This window comes from Muscardinus avellanarius, assembly GCF_963383645.1.
Source record: "Muscardinus avellanarius genome assembly, chromosome: 12".
Lineage (NCBI taxonomy): Eukaryota > Metazoa > Chordata > Mammalia > Rodentia > Gliridae > Muscardinus > Muscardinus avellanarius.
Window position 1 is genome coordinate 56,466,326 of NC_137798.1, and position 22,282 is coordinate 56,488,607.

General features: G+C 41.0%; 1 protein-coding gene across 25 annotated transcripts in view; it reads right to left on the minus strand.

Annotated features, from left to right (window-relative positions):
• Window positions 1–21,883, minus strand: part of TRIM9 (tripartite motif containing 9) — a gene marked incomplete at both ends in the record, with an annotated part of 113,098 nt that extends 91,215 nt beyond the window's left edge. For 23 of the 25 annotated variants that reach the window (XM_080707771.1, XM_080707768.1, XM_080707759.1 and 20 more), the window contains one exon: window positions 20,782–21,603. In XM_080707771.1, the coding sequence (XP_080563897.1) occupies window positions 20,782–21,603 (822 nt within the window). Of the gene's footprint in view, window positions 1–20,781 lie in introns of all 25 variants that reach the window. The other 2 variants (XM_080707766.1, XM_080707767.1) reach the window with 2 other exon arrangements.
• Between the last annotated feature and the right edge of the window lie 399 nt (window positions 21,884–22,282).

Here is a 22,282-nt window from a genome sequence, read left to right on the forward strand (position 1 = left end):
TATGTTCGACAGGGTGGGTGGAAGGTTATCGCTGGAAGGAAGCTTAAAGAAGGCTTCCGGGACTGACGATTCTGTTTCTTGATTTAGTGCTAATTACACAGGGTGATCAATTTGTGAAAATTCTTTAAGCTGTATGCAATTTCTATGCTGAAAATTTCTGTAACTTTTTTTTTTTTGCAGCTGTAGGCTTAAATAATTTTAGAAAACTTGCAATCTGTCAGTTCCTCCTGTCTGATGTAAAGCTAAAATCTAACTGGCTGGAACTGGATTGTATGACTTCTCCCAATTCCAAGGTCAATGATCACAGGCAGGTAACCTGCCGTCATCCATGGCAAATGCTACAAGTCAGGGCTTGCCAGCACCTCTCCGAGCCTCAGCAATGAGGACAACAACAGAACACAAACATCTGTTTCTCCTGCGTGCAAAAAGAACCTGATAAAGTAGAGAGAACCTGGTGTCTGAAATGAATAATACATTATTCCCCTGGGAAATTTAGCATTAAACTGTGGCTTTTATCCTGAGTGAAAGACTGGAAAAGTCCGTCCCCAAAATCTCCTTTATGAGTGCTGATGTGGCATAAGCTTATTTACCCTTTTTTAAAAACTATCTTAATCAAATCATACTTCCCATTTTAGGAAGTAAACAGTAAAAAAACAAATGTTTGTATTCCCTCTTCACTCCCCAGGGCACTCCTTTCTTTCCTTGTGAGAGAACGACAATATGGTCCTGTAGTCCGGGGTTATTACAGAACAGCCAGTGGGCGGTTCTCACAGAATGGGGAAGCAGAATTGAAGGCTGGTCTGAACGCTCTCCTCTCTGCTCAGCTGAGATCCACCTGCTGTTCAGCCTCCTTTTAACAAAGGTTCAACAGGGCAGTGGAGCCCCCTGGACACTTCCCAGGCTCAGATAAATTGGGGGCAGTTGAAGATGCTACTGCTGCCTGGCTTGTCTTCCTTTGATCCCAAAATGTCGAAGCCCCAACTGAGAAACTTGAAACAGGAGGAAATTTAAAATGTCTCTTCACAGAGGTGCACACTGCAGGCAACAGACAGTTTTATCCAAGCATCTCTTGTCAGGAATGGAATCAGAGAAACATCAATAAATCTAGATCCCAATTAAAATTGCCACTTACCAAGACCTTACCTCTCCTCTGATTCTGCATTCTGTATTTGAGAAGGGGGTCCTGGGGATTGAACACAGGGGCACGCTACATTGAGCGACATATTATTTTCATTTCTTTATTTTGACGTAGGTTCTTGCTAATTTGCCCAGACTGACCTCGAACCTGCGATCCTCCTGTCTCAGCCTCCCAAGCACTAAGAGTAGAGGTGTGCACCACCGCACCTGGCCAGCATCTTTATTTTATGTATGAGAAGCCAGAGGAGTTAAGTTATCCAAGGAGATAGAGCCAGGATCCCAACAGGGCTTCAAACTCTGAGTCTCCTGCTTTTTATTTTCCACTTGGCCACCACAACTCTAGATCCCTTTGATGAGCCCCTGGTCCCACTCCTACTGCCTGTTAAAGTTTCCGAAAGTGGGATGTACCTTAAAATTCTTTTTAAAATTATTTTCTTATTTATTGTTTTTCTTCCTAGAAGAAAATGTAAAAGCCTGTTATCAATTTGTTGGTACCCAATCTAGGCAATGTAGATTTACATTATGCATTTACACGTGAAAATAATACACCAAAGATTTCTCAATACTGAAAATGTTTCTAGTACATTTAAAGATCTGATTTCATTTACACGTTTTCAGGAGCAGATAACCACTTGGGGCTGTCTTTTGGAAGCCCACCTTAGCAGCTTGTGGCCTGTACATCTTTTTTTCCATTTTTGCTACTCTTCTTAAGGTCATGGACTAAATTCTTTGCAAATATGTGAGTCAGAGAGCCTCAAAACAGACAATGGAGAAGTAAAAAGAGCCCAAGGATGCCTGAGCTGGCCTAACTCTGAAGACCTCTGGAGCTGGGCATGGATCTGATCTATTAGAATTTCTCATTGTTCTTGGCCAAACACTGACTAATTCAACTTCTCCCTTTATTTAGTGTAAAACCCACTGGATGCAGAAAATCTGTCATGGGCTGTCTTGCTAGAGCACACACAACCTAAACAGGGGTTATAGCAGGTGTTCAGTAAATATTTCACTAACTAGCCTTTTATGTGGTTGGCAGAAGTTTTTAAGTTTTCTTTCTTTTTTTTTTTTTCACTGCTGCATTCCCAATACATACAAGAGCACCAGAGCACAAATGTCATTGTTGATTTGCCCTTGAATAATTAAAGCTATAACTTACTAAAGATGTGTTGACGCCAAGCACTTGTCAAAGATAAGTGCATTGAGATTGCCCTAAAGCCCTGGGAGATGGTGTGCTACCTGTTTCACAGATGAGGACACTGAGACACAGATGAGATAAATCACTTATCAAAGACAGGCAAGTAAGGAAGGTGAGGCTGGCTCCCAACTGAGGCTGCTTCTTGCTTCTCAGGATGTACTGGCCGGCGTTTTGCAGAATGATGTGCTCTAAGATCAGGAGTGACTCTAAGGAACAGACATAACCCCTGCTAGAGGTTTTGTCTCCTGGATCCCTTTCCCCTCCGGTTCTTCATCTTCTGCCTGCTCTGCGAAAGGTGCCATGTGTCTGGCTGCTTGACTTTCCCTAGGCCCCAGGGGAGGGCCTTGTGTGTGTGGGAAGCCAGCCATACCCATTGTGACCCATTCTCTCTACATTTTGTGTAGCCCTATTTGTATAGGTACACAGTCATAATAGCAACTTGGATTTATTACAAAAGGCATTCTCATTCGTTCATTCTCTCATCTGGTCCTCATCTCTGTGGGTTTAGGTAGAAATAACCAGAGCCATTTTAATAGGTAACAATAGCTCACATTAGTCAAAAATTATTCTGGCTGTGCTCTGTTCATTTCAAGGGCTCCGTGCTTTCCATTCCTCTCATGTCCACAGCAGTCCTTGGAGGTAGGTCTGATTATTGGCTCCATTTCAGAGACAAGTAAATTGAAGCATAAAGAGGCTGAGTAACTTCCCCCAGTTCATGCTCAGCTAGACACCATTCCCGCCCACAAGCTACAAGGCCTGTGCTGTTCACTCCTGAATAGTAGTGCACCCAGGAAAAGTAGTGCCTCCTGAATAGTAGTGCACCCATCTTTCTCAGCTCCATGCGAGGAAGCTGCCTGGTATCATATGGGCAGTCCCTCCTATGATTTTTTTCAGTAAAAGCCTCCCGCCTTTTTTTGCGATCTGGGATGGAGCCCAGAGGCATTCTACCTCCAAGCTACATCCTCATCCCTTTTTTTATTCTTTATTTATTTTTGAAACAGCGTCTCACTGAGTTGCAAAGTGCCTCACTAAGTAGCTGAGGCTGTCCATGAACTGCGATCCTCCTGTCTCAGCCTCCCAAATGCTGGGATTATAAGCGTGTGCCTCCATGCCCAGCAAAAAGCCCTCTTTGACTGAGCTGTAGTCCTTTGGCCTTATTCACCACAAAAAAGCTTTGCCAGAGACTGGTCTTTGCATTTCTGCCAGGTGCGTTCTAGTTCCTGTTTCTCTTATTTTCTTGTCTGTTAACCTGAATTCCTGTGGTGCATCCCAGATTCTCCTAGCTTATGTCTAGTGTCCAAACATTTGTTGTCATTTGTACTCAGCCAGCTGGGTATGGGCTTGCCTACTGCATAATGGCATAAATGACCAGGGTAGCGAGGAGTTAGAGGATGGAGTCTCATGTTTTCTATGGGAGACATCGTGGCCGAGAGAAAATGTTTTACGGTTAGAGTGGAGGTAGCTGTGAGCTGTTAAATTTAAGTCCTGGCCCTCAGCATCAACTTCAATACACGCACAAAACCCTCTTAATCCAATTATAATGAGCTGCCCTGTTAATCAAAGAACAGTTCATAGTGGAAAAGACACGGATTGAAATCACATCTATGGTTTATCCAGAAAATCCTGACTGAGCAACAGTCAGCTGAACCAAGGTCAGTTCCATGACCTTGGCTTCAACATGTTACAAGAATCTCTTCTTGGAGACATCTGAGAATGAAAAGGTTTGCATAGCAGGATCTGTGTGACCATTATCTATTTTCTTCTAGATGTAAAAAAGTGCTTTGCTTATATAATCAAACTTGAAATATCCTTCATTGTATAAATGCAATGGAATAGCTGGATAAACCTGGAGCTCAGGACCTGCTAAATAGCTTCACTATACTAACCATTTTGCTATCTACATGTACCCCATAACATCATGTTATCAGCCTCAAATATACACAAGGAAATCTGAAAAATAAAACACTCTGGGTTAAGTTTTTGATGGCTATTTCATAGTAACCTTTTGCACCTACACAGTTTTAGAAAAACCATTGACAACAACCCAAAACCATCATAACATACAAATTAAATAATTTGATGACTTTGTTCTTATAAAACTAAATTGAACATTTAATGGAACAAAATTATAATATAATTGAGCTCTTTGGTTTTACTCAGAAGAGAGTAATTGACCAGTAATTGATCAAATTAGGTAATAATCTTTTCCCTTCTAATTCATTGTTTCCTATTTGGCTGATGAAATTTATAAGTTATTTTTTATTTTCTGCCTAAATGCAAATATCTTTCCTATTTCATATCAGAGGTGACTATAAGGTCAATGGATTTTGTGTTGTACTTAATTCATTTTATGACATCTTTCAAAAGAATAAAGATACACAAGTACATTTTTAAATAACCAAGATATAGATGTTGGAATCTTATTTTAACATTATAGGTTACTGTCCAAGTACATCACAGTAATATGTTGTTGGGACCAGTGCCAGCCCTAAAGCTGCTATACATGAGTATGATATGAGGAGCTGTCAACACTGGGACCTTCCCTGGGAATGAAGCCAAGGCTGGGAAAGCCAGTGTCAGGCTGAAGACAGAGGATGCCCAGCCAAAAGGGCTAGGCAGCGAGACTCTCCAGAAGTTCCTGGCCAAGGATCAAGAGCTAGATGAAGCCGGGCGTGGTGGCGCACACTTGTAATCCCAGCACTTGGGAGGCTGAGACAGGAGGATCACACAGGTTCAAAGCCAGCCTCAGCTACTGAGTTAGGCTCTCAGCAACATAGTAAGACCCTGTTTCCAAATAAAGTATAAAATAGGTCTGGGAGTATAGCCCGGATGTAGAAAAGCCCCTGGGTTCCACCCTCAGTACCACACACACACACACACAAAAGAGCTAGATGAACAAACTGGACACAAATTGGTGAGTCTAAGCCATGGAAATGACCAAGAAAGAGGGCAAACAGGGCTGGGGGTGTACCTAGGTGGTGTAGTATATGTACAATGCCCTGGGTTATATACCAAGCACTTCCAAAAAAAAAAAAAAAGTACCAAGGAATGAAGGCACTTTCAATGGAAGCAAAGATGGACTTGTAGATAGGTAGGTGGGCAAAACCCAAAACACTGACAGGGGACCACAGAGAAGACAGGGAAGGAGTGGACAGTGGTGGCAGTCAGTAAGATGCCAAGAAAGGTAACAAGTAGTGCAAAAGAATGGGAGGTGACAGGGGACCCTTTTGCTTCACCCCAGAAACATTTACTGTTCCCTTTTGCCTGGGCAGAAGCCAACCAGACAGTCAGTCCAAGAGGACTGCCAGGCTGCAACTTAGTGGTCATCTCTGAGTGAGGGGCACAGCAAAACCTAATGTCTACAACTTTTTTTTTTCTTTTCCAGACTCATTCAGAGACTTCTACTACTAGATCAATTCTTTGGGGAAAGGTCCTATCTTAATGAAAGCCAATGTTAAAAGAGAATATTTTACTTATAGTGAAGGAACATTAATTTAATAGTATGGATATATATATATATATATATATATATATATATATAATTCCCCTTAAAGAAAGAAAATCAGGTTAAGGTAAACTTTGATAGTTGTAGACATGGAAAATAAGGGGGGAATAAAAACGGTGTTTATGGGTTGTAAGGACTATGGGAAATCTCCCCAAAGGGAGAATAGGTGTTTCATTGAACTTCATCAAACAGCCATATAGACACATCCATGCAAATACACACAAACATAATTAAATATGAGTCCTTGGATGTTCAAAAGTTTTAGAATAAATTTTATAAAAATTTCTTTGTATAATTTTTTTAATAAAAAATTACAAGCATGGTGGCACATGCTTGTAATCCCAGTACATGGGAGGCTGAGACAGGAGGATAGTGCAGGTTTGAAGCCAGCCTCAGCTACTTAGTTAGTGAGACCCTGTTACAAATAGAATATAAAATAGGATGAGGGTGTAGCCCAGAAGTAGAAGGCCTCTGGGTTCCATCCCCAGTACCACACACACACAAAAAAATTCTTTGTTTTATTAGATGCACTTTATGATTTAGGTAATTTAGTGAATTATTCATTTTTTTCTCACTTAGGATATGGTTGGGCAAATTATCTCTATAGAAAACCTATTGTTCCAATTTTATCGGTTTATTCCTTTCAAATGTAGGGTAAGAGCCCACCACTGTGGCACCCTAAAGTGACTTTTTTGAATACCATAATGTAACAGAAACCTTAAGTAACAGAAACTGAGGCACCACTGGAACTTTTTGATACTATACAGAAGTGAACTCTATTACCAAAGTTGGGAGAAAGAGAACTTGGAATAAAGAGGGCGAAAAGCCGCAATAATCTATTCTAGGTGATTAAATTATTTTCACTTCTGTTTGGGGGCATTTCCATGTCTCATATCTGTCAGGACTAGTCCTGATAGAGTTTATCCAAGCTCTGCCTCAGAATTGGCTTATTAGGGTTTATTAAACAAAGGATTTGTGGTAGGTCCTAATTGGCCAGCCTTGACAATTTTTTCCCATACTCAGCTTTATGTTTATTTTTATCTCCCTGTGTTTCTGAGGGACAAAGGGGCTCATATCTGTCTCTTCCTTTTCAAAAGTGATTGTTTAGTATATATTTAAAAACTCTTAACACCGGGTGTGGTGGCAGACGCTTGTAATCCCCGTGCTTGGGAGGCGGAGACAGGAGGATCGCGCAGGTTCGAAGCCAGCCGCGCGTGCTGGCTTAGGAGACCCTGTTTCTAAATAAAAATATAAAATAGGTCTGGGAGTGTAGCCCAGAGGTAGAAGGGCTTCCAGGAACCCCAGTACCACCAAAAAAAACAAAAACAAAAACAAAAAAACCCTCATAACTCAACAATAAAGACAAAGAACACAAATAAAAATGGGCAAAGATTTTTAATAGATGTCTCTCCTAAAAATACATAACCCATAAGCACAGAAAAAGATCTTCAACGTTATTAGTCAGTAGAGAAATGAAAATCAAAATCACAGTGAGATTCTACTTCACATTCCAGGATGACTATAATCAAAGACTGGCCAAAAACTGTCAGTGAGAATATGGACAACTGGAACCCCCATACCCAGCTGATGGGAATGTAAGATGACGCCGCGTCTTTGGAAAACACTTTGACAGTTTCTAAAAATGTTAAACATAGAATTATCATATGGTCTAACGATTCCACTCTTAGGTATATACTTCTGTACTTTCCCAACTTTTGACACGGATAGGTGTCCTACAGTTCAATCCCATTCTGACGCTATCCATCAATACGCCCACAAAACTGCTCTCACTTCAGAGGCCAGTCACAAGTCCTGGGTTCCGAGGCTACATGCACTTCTGTCTGACTTGATTTCAAATTTGGGGTGGTTTTCTTCAGGTTTAGTAACTCTAGAATGACTCACAGAACTCTGAAAAACACAACGTATATTTACTGGTTTATTATAGAGGATGTTATTCAGGAACAGTAAGGAAGACACCCCCTCATCACCTCCATGTCCTCTCTAAACTGGAGGCTCTTCCAACCTTGTCTTTCAACAGTTTTCTGTTTTTTCTGGTACTGGGGATGGAACCCAGGGGCATTCTACTTTTGAGCTACATCACAGTCTTATTTTTTATTCTTTATTTTGAAAAAGGGTCTCACTGAGTTGCAAATAGTCTCACTAAGTAACTGAGGCTGTCTGCAAACCATGATCCTCCTGACTCAGCCTCCCAAATGCTGGGATTACAAATGTGCGCCACCACATCTGGCTCAACAATTTTTTTTATAGAACTCAATCACCAGTTCCTCTATCTTCTTATGGCTCAGAAGTCAAGTGGTTTTTCTAGTGGCCAGTTCCCATCCTGAAGATTATGTGGGGACCCCACCTGGAGTCACTCTTTAGCACAAACACAGAGATGGGTCAAAGACGTTTCTATTATTAAGAGAATCACAAAGGTTTTAGGAACTTTGGCACAGAAATTGAGGGAAAAGCCAGGTCTACTTTTTATTAAATCACAATACTCAAGATATTTAAAACCATGAATCTACATAAACATTTGTTCAAGAATGTTCACAGCAGCATTACTCATAATAGTCAAAAAGTGGAAGCATCGAGTCCATCAACTAATGAATGTATAAATTTGGAATATCTAAGCCACTGGAATATTATTCTATCATAAAAAGGAATGAAGTATTGATACATGCTACAAGGTGGATGAACCTTGAAAACATGCCAAGTGAAGGGAACCAAATGCAAAAAGATATATATTGTATGATTCAATTTATGTAAAATACCCAGAGTAGGCAAATCCATAAAGATAGAAAGTACATTGGTGGTAATGGGTTTGGGGCTTCTTTTTGGGTATTGAATATGTCCTAGAATGTGTGATGCTGACTGCACTGTAGAACTCTGTGAGTAAATACATTAAAAATGAATGATTATACATACACTTTAAAGGGGTAAATTTTATGGCATATGAGTGTATGTGTGTGTGTGTGTGTGTGAGTGAGAGAGAGAGAGAGAGAGAGAGAGAGAGAGAGAGAGAGAGAGAGAGAGAGAGAGGAAAGTGGCTTGCTATTTATAAGAGCAAGCAGTCTTATACAACTTTCAGGATAAGAGTGAACAGAACTACATGTAGGATCTCTTTTGCACAGTACTGGTGAAGGCACAGAATTGGAGTCTGATTCTTTTGAGGGAAAACTTGGATCTGGCATTTGTTAGCTATGACTGAGCCTCTCGGATTCTTAGTCTCAGTTTTCTCATCTCTAACAGGATAATAATAGTACCTGCCTATAGATTTGCAAGAATTCCACCTGTTAATGCAGAGAAAGTCCTTGGGTCCATGCCTAGAACATTTTGTACTTAGAGTATAACAAATGGCGAAAGAGTATTAAAAATTTTTTTCAAAATTTCTAAGTCTCACTTCCTTCTTTGATATTATAAAACTTGATGTTTTTCTCCATTAAGTCAATCTTTGTTTAGTTTTCTAATGTCTATGTTCTGAAATATCTGTGAATTTTAAGTATTTAAGTTGTGGGCCTTAGTTTTGAAATACTTTGGATCAACACTCCACATATAGATTACTCTCGTTCTTATTTTACCTCCAAGATATACCCATAGCCTTTTTTATTTTTTAATATTTTAAATTGTTATTATTATTTTTGGTGGTACTGGGGGTGAAACCCAGAGGCTTTCTACCTCCAGGCTATACTCCCAGACCTATTTTATATTTTATTTGGAAACAGGGTCTCACTAAGTTGCTGAGAGCCTCACTAAGTAGCTGAGGCTGGCTTTGAACCTGTGAGATCCTCCTGTCTCAGTCTCCCAAGCACAGGGATTACAAGTGTGCGCCACCATGCCTGGCCTTGGCCTTTTTTAAAAAACAGGATCCTAGCCGGGCGTGGTGGCGCATGCTTGTAATCCCTGCGCTTGGGAGGCAGAGACAGGAGGATCGCGCAGGTTCGAAGCTAGCCGCGCGCGCTGGCTTAGGAGACCCTGTTTCCAAATAAAAATGTAAAAATAGGTCTGGGAGTGTAGCCCGGAGATAGAAGGGCTTCCAGGAACCCCAGTACCACAAAAAAAAAAAAAAAAAAATTAAAAAAAAATAAAAATAAAAAACAGGATCTTGCTAGGTTGCCGAGAGTTTTGCTACATTGCTGAGACTGTCCTTGAATCTGTCCTTGAACTGAGATCCTCCTATCTCAGTCTCCCAAGTGCTGGAATTACAGGCACATGCCACAATGCCTGGCTGACATTCATTTTCTTTGGTTTCTATTGAAAAAAATAATAGGGAATCTATGAGTTACAAATTGAAGAGAGATGATGAATCTGCTTTGGGCATGATGAGTATAAAATGGTTGTGGTATATGAAAGGAAATATGCTACTGAGCTTTAGATTTGAGATTCAGTGAAAAATATTTAATAATAATAAAATATGAGAAGAATTACAAAAATGTAAAATTTTGACAATCTGTAATACATTTAAACCAAAATAGTATTAAGTGAGGTACAATATATAAGAGTGTGGGCTTGAGAGTTAAACATGCCTAGATTCAAGCTTTGTCTTTGTCAGGTTGTGTGATTCTAGACAATCACTCAAATTCTCTGATAAAGCAATCTCAACACATTGTGTTAGAATCAAATCAAATAATGAATGCAATGTAAACAAGAACTGGGGATTCTCATGCTCATTCATAATCAGAGGCATTCATTTTCTCTTTAGGTTGACAATTTTTTAAGATTTGTGTGAAGTATTTGTGTGCCAATTTGCCAATGACTATCAATAATGTGTTGATATCTACATAGCATAGGCTTACAATCAATTTAAATTTTGCCACATTTGAAAAAATATCTAGTGACCACGACAATCTGAAATCCATTTCCCTGACTAATATAAATGTGCCTGTTTTAGACTATAAGGGAATGGTGATCACATTCTGGACCCTTGCTTATTGAGCTTGTTGAAGGTAGCCTGGAAATCTAGTGTTTATACAAGTTTGACTCCCATATTTCTCGGTCCTTGATGTAGAAAGTGAAGAAAATTTTATTTAATACTGAATAATGTTTTAGTTTCATCAATGGTATATTTATTTCCATAATGGCAGAAGGTAGCCAAATAATACATGATAGCATGTAAACATTATACTTCTTCATATCACATTGATTATGTGCCGAAAGCTTTTTATCATATTCCCTTAATAAGTCTTGGCTGGATGATTGATGGTCAATAAAATCAATAACTGCTTGCTAAGAGCACCATAGATTTATCTTTGCCATGTAAGATTTATTAGATTGGATTGGGATAACATTTCATAGGTGTGAGAGGGAGGATGGTATAGCATAAGGAACCTCATTTTTATCAGTCTTATGAATCACTTTGTCTTGGTGATGATGTAAATATCATTAGCAGTACTAACAGACTATGCACATCTGTACTAAAATCAGTTGCTGGTTATTTGCACTGAAGAAAATAAAGTATAGGTAATCAAAAAAGGGTAAATTATGTTATAGAGTAACTTTTGTTTGGCTTTGGGTAAGTTGTACTGACAGTTGAGCCTATGTATATTTATTTGACTAAGACTTAGCTTCTTACAAAATTGCAAAGCCTATTATGAAGACTTGCTTTCAGTAGAAACTGTTTAATCCCTATGTTTATGTTTACTCCTTTCTGCAAGATGTTTTGTTCAGAGAATAGGTAATGTCTTAGACTAATGCACATGGCAGGGCCGGGCTATCTTCTCTCAGACTCTCTCTGGAGCATAGGACAGAGTGATGAGTGTTCGATGTCAGTTACTCCTTAAAGTACAGGCTGCAAGCAAAGAATAGAGAGATGAACTGAAATCACAGTACAGCTGAATTACTGCTATCAGCCTAGAAAGTCTGTTTCACATGAACAAATAAGCAGCAGATGAGAATTAACCATGTATGAGTATTGGCTAATGGCAGGAGGTGGCTATTCCCAAACCAAAGAGCAAGGGCTATCATTCTATTTTGAAAGCCAATTCTTGAAGGAACAGTTTCTTCTTGGATCAAAGCTGTTAGCAACAAACATACAGTTCTCATTCTATGTTAGTGTCTTAGGCCATGTTGTGCTGCTGTAACTGAATGCCAGAGACTGGGTGGCTTAAAATGAATAAAAATGTATTTGGTTCACAGTTCCGGAGGCTGGGAAGTCCATGACGGAGGGGCTGCATCTGGCGAGAGCCTTCTGATGCATCCTAATATGGTAGAAAGCATCACATGGCAAGAGGGAGTGAGAGAACATGCCCACACTCATGCTCTTACCAGGATCCCAGTCCTTCCATACCTGCCCACTCCCTTGATAATGGCATCAATCCATCATCTCCTCTTAAATGTTTCACTGCTCTCAGCCAGCTGCACTGGAGATTAAGTTTCCAACATATGAACTTTGGAGACATATTCAAACCACAGCAGCAAGGAATATAAAAGTCATTTTCTTCGACACAGCTTAACTCCCTTCCTAAACAAAAGCATATTCTAGATCCCATATTTATTTTTATATTTAAGGTAAAAACCATTCCCGGCATTTATTCTTAAAGCACATAGCCACATAGGAAAAAAGCACAAGAAAAAATTGACTGTAAATATCAATCAGATATCTGCTTATAGGTTTAAACACATTTTTGTGTTTTCAAAAATGAACATTTATAAAAATGAAGATAATTTACTTATGTACTATTTTATTTTAAAATCGATTTATTCTTTATTTTTTCTGTAAAATTTAAGATGCATTATTTTAAAGAGCACAATGACTCCAAGGCTGCATGGATAGACTGCCTCCTGTCACTTAAGTCTTGCAGAGAGTTAGATTTGACTCCTTATAAGACATCATGCTTGCTCATCACCTCAGATAACCTGGTTTCTGGAATAGTCACATACATGTCTCTCATTTCCCCCCACACTATATTTCCCTCTTTAAATTTATTGTCACAGAAAACTTATGAGGAAAATGACTTTTAATTTCTTTGCAATTTTCATACAGGAGAACTAAAGGACTCCAGCTATTTATGTCACTGTAATTTATAAGACCATAAAACGCTGCTTTATAGGTTATGTATTTCCTTGGCTTATCAGGAGGCAGGACAGGATAGCACTTAAATGCCTGAACACTGGAGTCAGACAGCCTTGATTCAAACTCTGGCTCTGCCACTTAATAGCTGGTCTGACTTTATAACCTTTTTTTTGCTCCAATTTTCTCATAAAAAAATACATGACTAAGAAACATTAAATGAGAAAATGCTGCCAAGGGCTTAGAACACAATTCCTGGCATAGAGTAAATGCCCAGTACATTTTAGCAAAAATAAAATAAAATAAAATACAAGTTTTCAAATTTAATGATGACTTAAAATAGTGGGGTTTTTTGGGGGTGGTGGTACTGGGGATTGAACCCAGGAGCATTGCACCTCTGAGCTATACCCCCAGTCCTATTTTTCAGTTTTTTTTTATTTCTGAGACAGGATCTCACTGAGTTACGAAGGGCCTTGCTAAGTAGCTGAAGCTGTCCGCGAACCACAATCCCCCGGTCTCCACCTCCTAAATGCCGGGATCACAAGCGTGTGCCACCACACCTAGCCAAGTGGGTTTTAATTACTAGTTTTAAACCTTCCACTTACCAATGATTTTCTTCATTGAACCAATCTTTATCAAACATCTACTAAGTATTGAATGGGGTGAACAAAGATAAATAAGAAACAATCTATGGCACTGAGTTTTTAAGGCCCAGTGGAAGAGTCTTACTTTAGCAATAATCATACAGGAGAGGATGTTCAGTTTTAGAACAAAGAAATGGGAGATATGGAGAGAGGGCAGAGAGAAAACATGACTGGGAAGATAATTTGGTACCAAACTGTGAAAGGATGAGGATTAAGATGACTGGGTCTGTTTCAGACATCCAAGTACAACAGGAAACCATGGAGACGAGTCTCTAAAGTCAGGCATGTTGAGGAGGAGGGAAAAGTCTGTTTATTCAGGACTAGAAAGTTAAAAGAGTTTTCTTGCTTTTTCAGCTTAAATTGAACCAGCCAAAAATGAAGAAAACTCTCTCTTAATAGTTAAAAGAAACTGTTTGCAATTAAAGCCAGCTGGGGTAGGGAGGCTGCAGGTGCAGGGGTAGCTCTGGTGGGATGGGGTGGGGGCTTATATGAGCTGGGTTTGGCAATTGCAACTGGTGGATCTGAAGGTCTGGTCTAAGAAAGTGGTGGAGAGCAGGCCTGGTATACAAGGGGGAGTCTGGAAGGTCAGCTGGTGTCAGGAAGGAGAAGGCAACTTAGGCAGGTAGATGGGACTGTGACTACCTGTGGCCAACACAGTGCCCTTGGTACCAGGGAAGTTAAAGATGGAAAAGCCAGGACTGAACAAAAATGAAACGATGTGATGAATCCCCTGACGCAAATGCAGAGCCAAGGGAAAGGTTCTGAGCAAGTGCGTATGGCAGAGTCTTCCTGAATTATTAGGATAAGGATGAAACTTTCCTGAGAACACTCTGGGAAAGGGTTTTTGGCTTTGGGATGAATTAGATAAACTGGTGGCGAACCTAGATGGTTTCTGTTCCTCTAGGCACACTGTTGGTGGCCATTTTCAAGCTAATTCTTCTAAGTTGCAAACGGATACCGAGTGTCAATATGAAAATATTAGCAAAGTCTGAAGTATAGCAGGCTAGATTTTTTGAGTTGTTGTGCTATACTGTTACAGGAACAAAAGTAGGAATTTAAAGCTGCCTTTTTTTTATTGTTGTCTTTTTTATCAAAAGTATTTTTAAAACAGTCTATTTCTATTTAACACAGTTAATGAAAAACTCAATTAAATGTCATTTGGCATCAGATATACAAAGCCTAAAAGTAGTTAAAAGTAGATCAGTTATTTTTTGTTATAGTATATCAGTATTCCTGATGCCTAAAATTATGTGTCAGAGTTAAATTATTTGCAAGAAAAAGGAAAGCAACATATATTCATGTCCTTATATATAAATACCTCAAAATGAGGTTGTTTTTACCTCTTTGACTTTTATTTTTTTCCCATAGGGCACTTTATTTTTTATTTATTTTTAATTTTTTATTGGTGTATTATATTCATACATCATATTGGGGTAAAAAACTTGTGTGTACATACATGTACACATCACTGATTTAACCCCTACCCAACTCCCACCCCATTCCCTCCCTGTCCCTCCTTCCCTTGCTTGGTTTAGTGGTTGTGTCTTTGACTTTTAATATTAAAATAATACCAAGTTTAACTTTTAGTATTTGCTTTAGGAATCAACATAAGATTAAAGGATAGGCTTACTAAGGACATATATCCACCGGCTAGAGTTCTGGGATGTTCTATTCTGCATAGACAAGAAATTAATAGCAAAAATCTCTACTAACTAATCATTGCCTGTACTAGTGCTTTCTAAATATGTCTGCCACTCAGAGATGGTTTTAAAAGTTGATTAAGTTTGGGAAATGCTAGATTAAATCTAGTAGCTGGTTTGTGGCAGGATATATTGATCTCTCTACCACCCTTGTAGGCATAGGGTGTTTTTTCCTATACATATGTATCTATAACAAAGCTTGATTTATAAATTAGTAAGAGATTAGTAGCAATACTTAGCAATAAAATAGAAAAGTTATAACTAGATGCTAAAGTAAAAGTTATGTGGATGTGGTATTTCTCTCAAAATATCTTATTGTACATACTTGCCCTTCTTGTGAGATGATACATATCACCTGTGTGTTAAGGTGAAATCAGGTTGATGATGTAGGCATTATGAGACAGTGTTGAGCTGCTATAAGAGTTACTTAGACACAAGCAGTGTGACACCACAGTAGTAGATCTGATAACTGAGATGGCTACAGGTAGGAAGCATAGATGGTGTGGGTCTTCTGTGACAAAAAAAAAAAAAAAAGATTCACCTCCTTTGGCAGGACAGAGCAGGGTGGTGGCAGGATTTCATGAGATATGTCACTCAGGATGGCAAGCAACTTAATACATGAATGAATTGTGTATGTTGAGAAGTTTCCATTTAATATTTTTGGAACATGGTTAGTCTTGGGTAACTAAAACCACAGAGAGTGAAACTGTACATAAAGAAGGACTGACATATAGTGTGATCATGATATGATAATATACAATATGAACTACCAGTGTGCTTAGAACAGTTTCAAGCCCATTTGATTATGGAAAATTGGCAAAAATGTAGTTTGAGAAATTCTGACCAAAAGTATAGTTTAAAACAAAATAAATTTGGGAGTACTCATTCATATCTTCAAAGTTTCATTGCCTTTAAAAAATGAAATTGATATTGGCAGAAATTTTATTTTAGAACTTTCATGTCCAGTCTGTTTCCCTGAAAAGTACCACTACCATATATATTGAGTAATTTAGAGCTGGTTTAACTAAATATTGCCTTAGACTTCTTTGTAGGCAACTTCACAATAACATAGTTGAATAAATCATCCAAGAGGCCAGTTAAGTCTACCAGTGGTGAGTGAGTAGACAGCATTAAATATTACATAACTTCTGCTTCATTGAATCCAAACTACCTCTCCACTTGTATTTATAGCATCAGAATGCAGACTTCCAAGTATAGAATTCCAGAAATAATATCTAGAATTAATAACCATTAGAATATTTAAATACAAATTGTTATATTGTTAATTCACGTGTCTTTATAAGTCAGGACTTTTCAATTGAAAGTAGTAGAAAACAAAAACTAGCCAAAACAACAACAACAACGAAACCACGAAAGGACCCTTAGTGGCACTGATATGAGTAATAAATTGTTACTATTGTGACTTACTGAGGTTTGAAGTTTGTTACTGCGGCACAACTTTGTCTAAGCTGATTGATACAGAGTGAACCTAGTTTTTCCCTTTCCAGTTCCATTCTCCTGATATGTAGAGTTTGAGCAATTTCCCATGAAATCCTCTGAGATTTATGTTCATTTCTGTTCCTTACAATCAACAAAACTGACAAAACTGATTTAAAAATATTATTTAGAACTATTTTGTTCTCAAATATTTATCATCTCCTACTCTGGATGCCAAAGTTGAGTTACAGGTTGAGGATCTCTCATCTAAAATTCCAAAATCAAAAATACTTCAAAATAGAAAACTTTTGTGAGATGTACATGACATCACAAGTGTACAATTTCACACGTGACCTCATTTGATGATTCTCCATCATAACACTGGCACACTAAAAATGTTGTATAAAATTATCTTCAGACTCTATGAGTAAGGCATATGTGAAAAATAAATAAATTTAATGTTTAAATTTGGGTCCTTTCCCCAAGATATCTTATTATATATAGGTATATGTTCCAATATCCGAAAAGAATCTGAAATATTTTTGGTTCCAAAAGTTGTGGATAAGGAATACTCAAAACCCAAATATGCATATACATACTGAAAAGTCTCTTGGCTTATTGGTGAAGGAAGCGCAACTTACTGATGGTAAGGATAATTGTTGCCTATATATTATTTTTATTACCCAATAATAGATGATTGTGATAATTTTCTCTTACTTTAGGCAAACTGTGATATGACCTGAAATTCCCAATAATAGCATCTTTTTGTGGTATATGTAGGAAAAAACATTTCAGCTGCTTCAAAATGTTAACTTTTTAGTTGGAGAATCTGAAAACAATGGAATCATTAGTTATCATTTTAGATGTGTTGAGGCTCATTCTTATACTTTGTGCTTCAAAAGTAGCAAGCAAAGTACCTGAATGGGGGATGAGATGTTTATGCAGTCTTTGTTGACTAGTGAGATACTGAATTCTGATTTACACAATAGTTCACAGTTGCACTAAACTGAAATTACAAGTTACAAATATTTAAGCTATTTTTCCAAATACTTTCACAAATACAATTTCACAAAACAATTTTAACTCCTTTATGCCTTTGGGGATGAGAAACACAGAGAGGTATGAGACTTGCTTAAAGACTCCTGGGAGTAAGCATTTGTGTCATTCTGGAATAATGTTTGCATTTATAAAAGGGAACTGCTTAAAATGACAAAGTGGTAAGAGTGGTTCTAATTGTCTATTTTAAGATGTTTACAAAATCATTTTTGTGTTGTAATTCTTTATAGCAGCCTGAGCTGGATAATGAATATATTAAGTACTGATACTTAAAAAAAACTGCCACCAGGTACTTGATTTATAAGACTTCTTCATGTATTGCTATTTTTCATGATTTCTGGGTCACAAATATATGAAAAATATTTTAATTTGGTCATCTGACAACTAATAAGTTTGAACCAGTTGTTTTTGAAACCACTTAATAAACTTCAGCCATTTTGTCTTAAATGTATAAGATGATGACATATGCTTAATAGAAATACTTTTTCACCAGATTATCAGTAAAAATCGATAATACAAGTAGAATATTAATGAAAACCTTCAGGTCCATAATAATCTGTGTTGATAACTTACTACCTAACTTTGGGAAAACTAAGTATAATTTTTTTGCTTTCCTATGTTTTGAAGGGCATGAACATTCTGGCTCATGAATTCTTGTGGAGATAGAGGTTTCATTAACTGGAACATAAACTATCAGAGGAAACAGCATTAACACATTGACTACTTTATTGAGAAATAAGGTTGGAAAGTAATGTTTGTTGTTCATCTAACAGATGACAACTGAAGTTAAAATCTGCCATCCTTCTGTCATTTTTCTAGGCAGTTTAATTATTCTGATACTGACTAAACAAAAATGATATGTATGTACTATTTTGGAAATATATGCAAAAGATCAGAGAACAAATGCTTTTCTAGCCATTATAACCCATGTCTCAAGGGTTTTTAACATTATTCTCTTTTTTAAAGCAGATATTCAAATTTCAATCCCATTAGCACCACAGTGTCTACTCACACCTCAAATTATTGATTAAAAAAACAAATGGTTTAACACTTCAAATCTACATGGGGCTTGACAGAAATTTAAAGATTTCTTTTGGTCTTAATGAATAAAGTATAGACTCTTCTTCACCAAATAATATTATTGTGGTTTGACTATCCTAATTAGCATATGGCTCTAAATTTTGCCCAGACAGGGTGATTAATTTTCTAGATACTTTGTAGGACAATTCAGCACAGACTATGGTTAGCAGTTTAAGAGTGAAATCATAACATGAAGAAAAAATTGGGTCTGAATGAACTAAAGTTTTGAGAACTTTCAAAATTAAATGCCACTTTAAATAAATCCCCATCAATAATAATATGCTTTTATTTGTGAGAATACAAAGGACTATAAACATGGATCACATTCATTTGGGATACAGAGTTGAGAAAACCTTCAGTGGTCACTGTCTGAGCCTTCACCCTGGAGTTGGCATCTCTCAAAAGCTATCCTTTCGAGTCTCCAAGGAATGTTGGAGAACTCTGTGCTGGGCCACAGCTGAGGCCTGCACACCATGTTCACTGCCATCTTCCCTGACTCATCCCTGGGCACGCAACTTAGTGATGTAGAGAAAGCTTCCAACAATCCTGAGCCCTTGTCCTGCCCTCTACACCCCCCAACTAGGTGGATTACTTAGTAAAAGTCAAAATTAGGCACACCTCCACAAAGTAGGTCCCTCCCTTCTAAGCAGTGTAGGTATAACCATCTCTTTCCTTACAAAGCTCATCTTCCTGTGTGTTTGGCGGGGCAATAGGTAAGTACAAAAGTAACATGAGCATTAAGATATATGGCATGGTAGCATGCCAGAGTGGTAAGTACTACTGAGAAAAATAAGGCAGGGAGGGATCTAGGAGGTGTCTGAGGTGTTTGGCAACCAGTGTGGTCAGGGAAGCCTCCCTCTAAAGATGACTTCTGAGCAAAGATGGAAAGAAAGTGAAGAAGTGAGCCATCCACACGTAGGTATTGAGGAGTTTCAAGGCTGAAGGAACACCAAATGCAAAGACTCTGGGGTGGGAAGGCATCCTTGATGGCTGAGGAGCAGCAGGAGGCACAGTGGGTTTGAAGTTGAGGCAGTGAGTGGGTGGCCAGGAGGCTGGTAAGGCCGAAGGGCAACAGGTCATGTAAGTCCTGATAGATCATTCTTAGGTCTGAGAAGATTGGGGATTTTCAGGAGTCGTGTGACCTGTTATCAAAGGCACTCTTCTGTACTAGCCTGGTAGGGACACCATCAAAAGAAACCAGAAGGATAAGTCTGGTAACAGGTGCCCCAAAGTTTGCACATGCAACTGAAGAAGGAAAAGGGTGGAATCCTGGAGAAATGGGTGTGTGGATGGAGAATCGGGAGGAGGGGTTTTCTCTGGGAGATGCACCTGACTAGCTTTGAGGCTATGACCGCGGAAAACTCTGAAGCTGTCACTCCAGCCTCAGGTCTCCTGGGAGAGTCAAGGCCAAGCCTGTCTGTCCTGTTGCCATGGTGATTTCCCCTCCCTCCTCCTCTCCAGCACTAGGCACCCCAACCCGCGCCTCTCCCAGGTCTGACCCTGAGCGGGCTCATCAGTATTCCGCCCACGGCGCCTCACTCACCCGCGCCGGGCTTCACTGTCATCCAGCAGTGACAGCTCCCCGAGGACCGCACGACCCCCTGCCTCACGCCGCCCACCTCCCCAAGGCTCTCTCAGGGGGCCCTTCACCGGAGCATGCCTGAAGGCCTTCAGGAGTGGTTCTGTCCAGCTACGCAGCAGTTTGCACATTTTGGCCGCGGCCCACAGGCTGCAGACCCGACGCAGAGAGGGGGCGCCCTGCACCCAGATCTCAGGCATTGCGCCCCGGGAGACCCTCTCTAAGGCATCCCGCAACAACTCTCTGGGAACATGCAACTTCCCAGTGTGGCGTTTACCGTCCTCCAGTCTCCTGCAATGCACCAGGCTGGGAAGGCTCACATGGAAGGCACCTGCATTGCGCCCCCGCTGGGGTGCGCTGTGAGCAATCGAGGGGGGCAGTTTGCTGCGAAACCGAAGGACCTGAGGAGCAGGGAGTTAGGGGTGGCTTTTCTTAGACTTACCTTGTGCAGTTTCCACATAGCCCCCAGAGCCTTGACCTCGTGGCTGGAGTGTTTGCCCTCCTCCAAGCACTGGTAGCACACGGGCATCTTGCACTGCACACAGTACATGCTGTGGTTTTCCAGCTCATGGTCTGTGCAGGTGGAGACCTTTCGCGGGCTCAGCCGCCGACTCACGCGGCCCTGGGCCGGGGGTACCAGGCGGTGCTTGGCGAGGGGCCCCCGGGGCGGGTGGCAGCGCAGGCGGCACGGATCGCAGTAGAAGACATCGCACTGTTCGCACATGACGGTGGCCTCCTTGGGCGCCTTCTCGCAGAGCTGGCACTTGAGGGCCGCGGCTTTGCTCTGTTGGTAGCGATCAATGACTCCTTCCAGGACGCGGTTCTTGGGGAAGCCGCGGAGCCCCCGGTCATCCAAGATGAGACTGCGGTGACACTGCGGGCAGGTGATACAGGAGTTGCGGGGCACCGGAGCCAGGGCCGGTGACAGGTGGGTGGCCGGTGGTGGCATAGCCGGGGGAAACACGCGGACGCCGTTGGGGGACTTCTGACACGGGGTGGTGGGGGCGCTAGCGAAACCCCCGTAGGAGCCATAGCCGCTGTCCGCCTCACTGTACAGGCTCATCTTGTCCAGGTCCAGATAGTCATAGTCGGAGACTCCAGAGCCCGAGGCCCGGCGGCTCTGGGGGGACTCCGACTCCGGGGTCTGCACCAGGATGTTGCGGGCGCACGCCTGACATAAATTGTGAGAGCAGGGCAGGATGATGGGCTCGCGGTAGAAGGAGCCACACACGGGGCATTTTAACTCTTCTTCCATCTCTTCCATGGGGACCTGGCTGGAAGCGAGGCAGCAGAGGCTGCAGCAGCGGGATCCTGAGCTGGTAGGGCGGCCAACGGGCCTGTGGTGTCCAGCACCTTGGTCAGCGGCGGTGGTGGCGCCTTCCCGCGTCGCCTTGGCACCGACTCCCTGCGATGCGCTGGCTCTGAGAGGCGCCGAGCAGCCCAGCCGCGCGCCGGCCCCGCTCCGCCCCCTTCTGCCCTCTTGGCCACGCCCCCTCGAAAAGTCGCGCCTCATTGGGCGGCGGGAGAGAGAGCGGAGTTCTCATTGGCCACACGCCCTGTCTGTCTTCTATCCTCCGCAGGCCACAGGGGGTTTGGTAGCGAAGACTGACAGAGGGTGAGGGGAGGCCGCGCTCTAGGCTGCTGGAACCTGGGAGGGGGCCGGCGTGCGGAGGCTAGGGGACTCGGAAGGAGGAATTAAGCGGGATGACTCATCCCTCGCCCTGCTTTCTTCCGACCTCCGGTGCAGTCACCCAGGAGCAGGGGGCGTGAGAAACCCCTCCCCGCCGGGAGCGAGCTGGCGGAGGGGGCTGGTGCTTCTCGTTAGCTGCATTTGGCTTCCAGCTCTGCTCTGCGCGCCGCCCCTCCACGGGCGAGCTCGGTGCGGAGGACGCCCCCTCTCCTTCCGCTGCTGGCACCCGGAGTGGGCGCCCCCTCGGGCTTGT